We start from the raw sequence: 9,772 nt of genomic DNA, 5'->3' as shown, positions 1-9,772 counted from the left end.
GCCGCGGACGGAGTTTCCGGCCACACGCGGGCACCTTCCTCCAGGGACTCGCTTCCGCTCCCAGAGTTCCCGCCCACAGTTCAAACTGGAAAAATGGCGGGGGCTCCTGAGTTGCTGGGCGCTTCGCCTTCGCGGGACATGGAGAGAGTGGCCGGGACAGAAGACCGGACCTCGGTCCCCGCCACAGCTCGTGAGGACTTCCGGGTGCGCTGCACCTCGAAGCAGACGGTGATGGAACTGGTGGAACTGTGCGGCCGCTTCGTGCGACAGCTGGGGGACGCGCTGCCGGAGGAGATCCGGGAGCCTGCGCTGCGAGACGCGCAGTGGGTACGGGCCCAGTAGCTGTCACTTGTCTTGTCACCTCTTATCCCGCGTCTCAGGGCTCGAGAGTCCGCCCCAGGCTGCGGCCGAGTTAGCGGTGCCTCACGCGCGGGTAAAAGCAGCCGGAGAAACGCCGGGCGAAATAGATGCAGTGTCCGCCGGGTATTAACTCCTTAGACCCGCGCTGTCCAGTAGAAAAGTACAAGGCGAGCTGTCTGTAGCTTGAAATTAAAAGTAAGGAAAAGAAGGTGAAATTAATCTTAATAATGGGTTTTACTTAACCCACTATGTCCAAGATATCGTTTTAGTTTGTAATAAAAAACCATGAACGAAATAGCTTACATTCTTTTCGTCCTAAGCTTTTCAAATCTGGTGTCTGAAACGTACACAGCTTATCTCCTTGTGGACCAGCCACATTTTAAGGCCTCAGTGGTCACAGTGGCTAGTGGCTCCCCTATTGGAGTGCGGACACAGACTCTAGGAGGGTCTTTTGGTCTTTCCTTTTGTCTGTTTTCGAATATCTTGTAAAGAGAGTGAAAACGCTTCCTCCACAAGTTGAAAGTAGATGAGGAAGCTGTCTTGATTGTAAACTTCTCCAAAGTCATACACTGGCCCTTATAACATATTTCCCGTCCCTTTCCCAAATATTTCCCAGAGAAGATATTTGGGGGTGGGGGAGGATACAACAAGTTGAGGGATTGGTCCTGTCATAAGAAAGCAACAATTTATATGTAGGGAAAAAAAGTTTAAAATCTTAAAATGCAGCACACCTGTGAGTGTGCAAACAAAATTAAAGGTTAAGTGGAAGAAGAATGAAGAAACACTCCCTGAGTTGTGCTTCTGTATTCCAATTTTGTACACACAGTGGCTCCTATTCTCCCCTTGCAAGCAAGGGAAGAATAGAGACATTCTTAGTGTTTTTGTGTGGAGAAGACTGTTCTGTAATGATCTTAGCGTTTGTCTCTTTCTAGGAACTGCTAAGGTAAACTACCAAGGAAATTGACTTGTGTTTTATTTTAAATAAGAGAGCAAGTAAAAGGCAGAGGCTTTAATTATGTTGACGTATCTCTATCTAAAACCACATAATATAGTAAATATTCTTTAAAAAAACAAAAAAAATAGTGTTAGCACAATTGTGCCAGTACTACAAAGACAATTTGTATTCTCAGATAATCCTTGAAAGTCCACATATAAATTAAATATTTTACTTTATAAAAACTTTAAAGGATAAAATATGCACTTTACTTCATAATTAAGCACTATTTGATTTATGCTTATTTTTAATTATACAAAATGTACCAAAAACATCCTCATTATAAAAAGTGGCATAAAGCAAAGTCTTTGAATTTCTCTCCTTCATTTCTCTACTTTCTTGGAAATAACTTACTATTTTGGAAGGTACTTAGAGGGTATAATGCTTCTACACCCTTCTTATGGCTTTACATCTCTCTCTGTTTTTTTTTTAAACATTAATAGTGTCATGCTGATGTATTGTTAGCAACCTTCCCCCCTCTCTGTTTTTTTAACCAAATATGTCTGACTATTGTTTGTCTAATGTTATGTAGAGATCTTTATTCTTTTTAATTATTGCATGGTATGGGTATAATTATTCTCTCTTTATTTTGAATTTAGATTTTGGTATTTCCCCCTCAGTATTTCTTAATTTCAAACAGTGCTAAAATGAACGTTCCTAGTACATCCCTTTATGTTTTTATGAAAATAGCCCTTTAGGATACATTGCTAAAAGTGAAATGGTTAGGTAATAGGGAATATGCATTTAAAATTGTAGTGGTACTACCAAACTCCTTTAGTCCTTTACAAAAAATGGACTAGTACAGTGAACACCCATATATCCATCACCAAATTTAAGTTATCAAAAATTTGTTATATTTAATATTTTTTAATGTTTTTATTGACTTTATTTATTTATTGTTGACACTATTACAGATGTCCCCCATTCCCCCCTTTGCCCTCCTCCATCAAGCCTCTCTCCTACTCCTACCTTCACTACATTGTTGCCTGTGTCCTTAGGCACACTTCCTACTTTAATGCAAATCCCAGATGTCATGTCATTTCATTTTATATACTTCAGTATACATTTCTAAAAAATAGTCCTTTATAAAGTAGACATTAATTTCACTTTCTTTTAAGCACGTGTATTTTTCCTCGTTAGCAATGACACTCATTCACAGCATATGTAGTACTTATACTCTTGAGATTCAACTGAGCCCAAATTTGTTAGCTTTTTTATTTCATTTAAGAAGTACATGTTTTTGTTTATAAGAATATTCTAAAATTTGGGGTCAAATTTTCTCATAGGTAGTATAATGGCTGTCAGAACTAAAATGTACATAGAATCAATTGAAATAGAATCTTCATTGAAAATAAGTATACTAATAGGCTAGTCTGCTACTTTTTAAATATTCTCTATCACAGATCTGAAATTATTTTGCCAAAATGTTTAAATTCAATATTTAAAGTTATTTTTAGTGACTTGACTATTTTGATTTTATTGCAGACTTTTGAATCAGCTGTGCAAGAGAATGTCAGCATTAATGGGCAGGCATGGCAGGAAGCTTCAGATGATTGTTTTAGGGGTAAGTGATTTAACTTTTTCCTTCTGTCTTTAATTTCTGAGTTATTTTTGTAGCTGATTTTATTTTGAATGCTAATTTTTAATCCCCATTTTTAGTGTAACTTCTCTTTAAAAAGCTTTTTACTAGGCAGGGGGAGAGGAAACTAGTCTAGAAGACTATTGAAGTTGTAATCTGAGGTAAACAACACAGTAGGTACTGTGACCCTTTATATTTTCTGTCTGGCATTCTCAATGAGACTTTCATCTGATTAATCTTCAAAAATACTCTTGTCAATAGTTTATTAGGAAATGTTGTGGAACTATCCTCAGATGAAGAAACAGGCCCAGAGAATTTCTATGATTAATATCTTATGAATCAAGTTGTATTTTTATAAGTGATCCTTAAAGTAGATAGTAAAGTACCCTTAGGAGGGTGAAGTTAAACTATAAGAGTACTATGTCAAGGATGAGGTTAGTATTTGGAGAAACCTCCTCAAAAAGACAGAATTTTTCCTGGTCCAAAGCAGACTTGATTGTACCCTAACTAATGTTATTGGCATATCTAAAGAAATTAAAGTTTTAGTAGAAAGAAAATGTTCAGTATAGGAAGGAAAAATTCAGTAGAAAAATAGTGATCATTGTAGGAAGAGAAGCAGAATTCTTCAGCAATGTCCGGGAGAAAGTCTACCCTGACAAGAGGTCCATAATCAGAGTGCCTTGTTTGTCCCCATTGTGATGCTATAGAGATCTGGCCAACATAGCTTGATACCATTGTTAGCTGTTCTGATTATTCAGTTATACCCTTGAGCTGATTCCGACTCCATCAAGTGACCCTCTGTGCTTATAATTTTTCTTCTCAACCTTGAGATAATACTTTGCCCAGAAGACTTTACTGTCTAATCCTTAGGATTGTAGTAGTTATCTCTTCAGAGTTATCATATTGTACCTTCTGGTTTACATATTAAAACATTAAAAACAATAACATTGGATTTCTCAAAATTATTAGAGTGATTGTAGGGGAGAGGGAGTGTACCAGAACCACCTACAAATATTTTCAAACTACACAGCCTTTACTGTGTCTTTATCTGACTCTTTTTCTCTGAAGTCACTTTGGAATTGCTTTATTGTTTGGCACAGACTGCCTTTAGCAATATGATTCATCAATTTATAGATTAACAAATATATTTCCTGATGGGTTGGTAGCTTGGGTAGAGTATGTATATTCTTTGTCCCCTTTCCCTCCTTATTACTGTGAGGGAAAATAGTTATAACACTTTTACTTTTGTTCATGGGCACTTGATAAATGCCAGACACTATGTCAAATGCTGGGAAATAGATGCAAAGACATGGTCCTTGCCATTTAGGAACTCATCGTTAACGGAAGGAAATGGAATCACTAGACGCTTTGGGAAGTGGAAGTAGACATAACAAAGTAGGTTGTTAATTTAAATGCATGTAATAAATAAGAGTGTGCTAGACAGAAAGGAAGTAGGAAGGACATTTAAAGTAAAGAAAACAGTATGTGCAAAGGCACAAGGAGTGCTTTGTCAGCAGTGAATTGGAAAAACTAATGGCAGATATGGCCAGAAAGATAAATTGGGGCCAAATCACAGAGAGCCCTGTAGGATATGCTAAAGAATTTGTACTTTACCTTGTAGGTAATAGGGAACTGGTGAAGGTTTTTAAAGTAGTACTTACATGAAAAGGTTTGTGTTTTGGAAAGCTAACTGCTGGTTCTGTGTGGGGATGGACTGGAGAAGGGAAAAATTCAAAGCAGGCAGACCTTAGGGAGGTTATTGAAGTAGTTCAGGAAAAGATGATGAAGACCTGCCCTAGGACAGTAGGAAAGGAGAGAAAGAAAAAGGTACAAAAGATGTTCAGCAGATAGAATTAATAGGATTTGTATCTGATCCTGATACATAGAAGCAATAAGTAAGTCTCACAAGGGCAGAGGTTTTGTCTATTTTGTTTACCGAGATCATTATATAAATAAGTGAACAAACGAATGAATGAATATACATATAAGTGAAACCAACTTCCTCTCTGCCTCTTAACTACCCTGAATGGACTTGATTTCAGGAGAACTGACCAGGCAAATTTAAGAATTAAAATGTAAGTTCCTTGAGAGCAGGGACTATATTTGTTTTTCTCATTACTATGTTTTTAACACTTAGTTTGACACGCAGTAGGTGCCCACTAAATGTTTGTTAAATTAATGACTACCTTCCCTGCTCAAATTGTTTTCTACATTTCACTTTTATAGCTTTATCATTAGGTGGCGCCAAGAAACCATTTTCCTCCATACGAGAAGATTTAGCTGGGAGACTTGACTTTTTTTAAATTTTTTAACTGATTGTGAAATAGTGCATTATTCCTTTCAGGTTAGTGATTGAATTTTTCAAATGAATAAATTAAAACTTAGGGAGGGCTATTCATTTAAAGGACTTTTGAAGTCCGGCTGGGGTGGCTCACTGGTTGAGCATCGACACATGTACCAAGAGATCACTGGTTTGATTCCCAGTCAGGACCCATGCCCAGGTTGTGGGCCCGATCCCCAGTGGGGGGAATGCAAGAGGCAGCCAATTGATGTTCTCTCTTATTGATGTTTCTATCTCTCTCTCCCTTCCTCTCTCTCTAAAATCAATCAAGAAAAAAATATTTTAAATGACTTCAAAGTAAGAAATGACCATGTCTCTCGTAATACTCTTCAAAAGAAGTAATTTAGTTGAGTTTAATATTTGTTACATGAATGAAAGGTCATACCTGGTGCACCTCAGTTATCTTTACCCAATGTGTAAGTATATGCTTATAAATATCAGCAATATCTCAAAATGTTTTCAAAACATACACATTGTACTTCTCCCTAATGAAGCTTCTGCTCAAAATAAATAGATCCATTTCTAGCATAGACTTTGACACAGCAGAACACGTGCTATACGACCAGTTAAGCTGATGACTTAGCTCTTTAGTATGTTTAAGAAAATTTTTTTAATCTATTGATTTTGGAGAGAGAGAAACATTGATTTGTTGCTCCACCCATTATACATTCATTGATTGCTTCTTATATGTGCCCTGACCAGAGATCGAACCCGCAACCTTGGCATTTCAGGATGATGCTCTAACCAACTGAGCTACCTGGCCAGGGCCTCTTTAGTATTTTAACTACTTAATATTTGTTACTCTTTAAAATGATTTTTCAAAATAAGGTTGATAGATTACCTGCATTCATTTCATCTAGGTCATCTGGACCCATTCCAGAGACCTACTGAATCAAAATGTCTACTCTTCACAAGTTCCCCAGATTCATTTTGCTAAAGTTTGAAAATCACTATTTAAAAACAGGGAATTAACCTATAAAATGGCTTTAGCTAAATAAAATAAAGGCACTGTACCTTTTACTTTTTCCTATCATTTACCCAGTTGTGCCTGTTCTATATCTAGCGAACACTGACTGCTACTGTCACAGCTTGGTTCAGCACATAAAAAAGTCAAAACTTGTTAGCATCCCTGACATTAAATGCCCTTTATAGCATAGATCTTTTATCATCCTTTTTTCCTTATACTTTATCACCCAGCCATTTAGAAATTTTTTTGTTTCCCAAAGACTTGCAAATACTGTTTCCTCTGCCTGAAATGCTTCTCCCTATTATTTTTTCTTACCTGTTTTTATCCATTGGATTTACACTTACTTATATTCCTAGGCCCAGCTCAAATGTTACTTTTCTCTTTAAAGTCTTAAATTCCACAGGCAGAGTTAGTGTTCCATTGTTCTGTGTCTTCGTAGCATTTTTTTTAGACCTCTGTTGCATTTATCTAGTTGCTTTGCAGTTATCTGTCTGCTTCTTCCAGTGAACTGTGAGCTCTTAGAAAGCAGGCGTCTTATTATGTTCATCTTTGAAATTATTTTTCTGATTAAACAGTGGTTCGATGTGTAAATGAATCAGTTACTAAAGTGAGGGCATCTGTTAACTTGCCATATTTGTTTTCCTCAATTATTTTGTTTTCTAAATTGAGTTTGTTTACATTACATTTCCATGTAGAATATTAACAATGTGTTTTAAGGAATTTTTTTGATATTTTTTTTCTCTTGAAATAGATTCTGATATCAAAGAACTTGAAGATCGGTTTGATGAAATCATTGTAGATTTAGCCACAAAACGTAAGCAGTATCCCAGAAAGATCCTTGAATGTGTCATAAAAATCATAAAAACAAAGCAGGAAATTCTGGTAAGATGATTTATCTTTAAAATAGAAATTTTATATTATGTCTGTTTTACTACAATAAAAAAGTTAAAGTATAAGATCCATGTAGAGATAAATGACATTTTTTTTTTATCTTTCCTGCCTCAGTTCCTACTGTTTGTCTCTTGAAGACTTTTTTCTATTCTAAATCACACTAAAATTTGAGCACAGCTGATACTAACATAGAATTTGGTGGTGGAAGACTGACAATGACTTTATAATTCTGAGACCAGGAAGGAAAAAGAAAGAAGAAATTTATCTTCTAAGGCTTGTGTTTCTATTTGTCATTTGTGTTTGGCACATTATTTGTATATGATTATATATTTAGGAAGATGCTTTAGTTAAATTGATGACAAAGATTGAGTACCTGTTCATAATACTGAAATTTACTTTATGAATTGTGTGAAATTTTTTTTTTTAATCCTCACCTGAGGATATCTTTTCCATTTATCTTTAGACAGGGAGGAAGAGAGAGAAAGAGAGAGAAAGATCGATGTGAGAGAGATACATTGACTGATTGCCTCCCACATGACCCTGTCCAGGGCCAGGGACAAATCGCAACTGAGGTACATGCCCTTGGTTGGAATTGAACCTGCGACTTCTTGGTCTGTGGGCTGATGCTCTAACCACTGAGCGAGAGCAGCCAGTGTAGAATTTGCTTAGTTCTCCGAATCATGATGGGTCTAAAGTAGGTTTGCTGGGAGTGGCTCTACCTTTGCAGCTAGAAATACATGTTGTTTTATCGTGATAGGCTCTTTGTCCTCAGTTTTTGAAATGAGCATTCTTTACATATAAATCTTTTGATTGCTTTTCTTTCAGGAATTGTTTTAGACAGTAAAGGCAGGTATTTTAGCTAAAATATGTTAGTCATTCTATGAGAAAAAACTATTTGTCAGCAGAATTTTTCCTTTTTTCTTCTGTAACACTTAGTCTTAAAAAAAATACCCCGCATAATTTCCCCACCCCCCTTTTAAAGTTTTCTTAGGAAAGACATTCAAAATGTGTTTATATTTTAGTGTCTCTCTTCCTATTAACTACCTCTCCCTCCCTGAAGAAAACCTACTAGTCAGTATTGCATAAAGAAAGAAACTTGGCAGGCCTAGGTGAGATACTACTGTGGAAGTTTAAAAAGTGATGCAAAATAGATGGGGTGAAGAGACTAAAGACAGCTTTTCTCTCTCTTTTTTTCATTTTTGCTCAGTCCCTCCAACCCCCCACCTCTACCCTCACGCCCCACCCCCAGCCAGTCTCCCCCAAGACAGCTTTTTAAAATCCTTTTTGGCTTTTGCTAGCTTTCGGCAAGAGTAAGGAGGAACATGTTCCTCTTTCTTTTTGCCTGAATTATGGATCCTGTTCCTATAGCTCTGCTACTGTCACCCTAGTATATCACAGAATATATAGATAGGCTTAATGTGCTCACATGGCAGTGGCAGCCACTGTAAAAACAGAGTTTCTGTGGGAATATGAGTTCTGAGTTCCAAACACTTGTCTTAAAATGAATTTTTAAAAAACAGTTCATTCATAATTTGGAGAATACCTAGTAGTACTTGAAACACAAAATTTAGTCTCTGTGCCTTTAATTTGCTTAATTGCTTTTTTTCTTAAAATTTTTTTGTGCAATTTCTTTCTTTCTTTTTTTTTTTAATGTTAATTCTCACCTGAGGAAATTCTTCCATTGATTTTAGATAGAGTGGAAGGGAGGGAGAGAGAGAGAGAGAGAGAGAAACATCGATGTGAAAAAGAAACATCAACTGGCTGCCTCCTGCATGACTCCAACCAGGGCCAGGGATTGAACCCGAAACCCAGGTACATGCCCTTGACTGGGACTCAAACCGAGACCCTTCAGTCCAAGGGCCAACCCTCCAACTCCTGAGCCAAACTGGCCGGAATGATATGGTGCAGTTTCTTCATGTGTGCAGAAGGTGGCAATACTATAAAAGGTATAATTCAGGCTTCTTTTCCTCTCCTTTCCCTACAGATTGCAGGGGTTAATTTTTGTATTTTGTTTTTTACAAAAGAATGGTACTACTACTAATTATTTTCTTAACATTAGTTGAAGAAAATGTTTATATGAGGCATTAAGTAGTGAAATTAAAACTTTTTAAATTTATATTATGTTTAGAAGCAGTACCACCCTGTTGTACACCCATTGGACTTAAATTATGACCCTGATCCAGGTGAGTCTGTTAAAATGCAGCATCAGCTCATAATTTTTATGAGTTCCTGATAACTCTTTTAAAGGTGTCAGCATCAAGGGTATCTTCCCTTTGATGCTCTCACTCACTGCCAGTCATCCGTATTTAGCTCTTCACTAAGGATTATGAAAACTTGCTCCAAATCTAGTGGCTCAGAATCTCTAGGAGTAGGAATCAGAAATCTGAACTTTCTAAAGCTTTCTCTTGATCTGTGCTATTATAACAACTTTCTAATCTCTAACTTCTATTATAATACTCTCCCATTTCTATGTGCTTTTATCTTATTCATTCTTTGCATTACAGACAGAGTTATGCTACTGAAGTACTCATGGTGTCACTCCCCAGTGTCATAAACTTCATTGGTATTTTTCATCCTTTACAAAATAAAATCTGCTAAAAATATACCGTTGAACTTAAGAGATATATATACTTGTTATGC

The 9,772-nt window shown here is 36.7% G+C and overlaps 1 protein-coding gene across 2 annotated transcripts in view; it reads left to right on the top strand.

Moving 5' to 3' along the window:
• The first annotated feature begins 68 nt into the window (after positions 1–68).
• NSL1 (NSL1 component of MIS12 kinetochore complex) overlaps positions 69–9,772 on the top strand; it is a 31,235-nt gene continuing 21,531 nt past the window's right edge. Inside the window, exons 1-4 of one of the 2 annotated variants that reach the window (XM_036273424.1) lie at positions 69–327; positions 2,840–2,918; positions 6,993–7,123; positions 9,261–9,315. In XM_036273424.1, the coding sequence (XP_036129317.1) occupies positions 94–327; positions 2,840–2,918; positions 6,993–7,123; positions 9,261–9,315 (499 nt within the window). In that variant the 5' untranslated portion in view covers positions 69–93. The remainder of the gene's footprint in view (positions 328–2,839; positions 2,919–6,992; positions 7,124–9,260; positions 9,316–9,772) is intronic. The other variant, XM_036273425.1, reaches the window with a different exon arrangement.

Source organism: Molossus molossus, unplaced genomic scaffold, assembly GCF_014108415.1.
Source record: "Molossus molossus isolate mMolMol1 unplaced genomic scaffold, mMolMol1.p scaffold_m16_p_20, whole genome shotgun sequence".
NCBI classification, from domain to species: Eukaryota; Metazoa; Chordata; class Mammalia; order Chiroptera; family Molossidae; genus Molossus; species Molossus molossus.
Note: the sequence above shows the minus strand (reverse complement) of the source record. Positions and strands in the feature narration are given on the sequence as shown.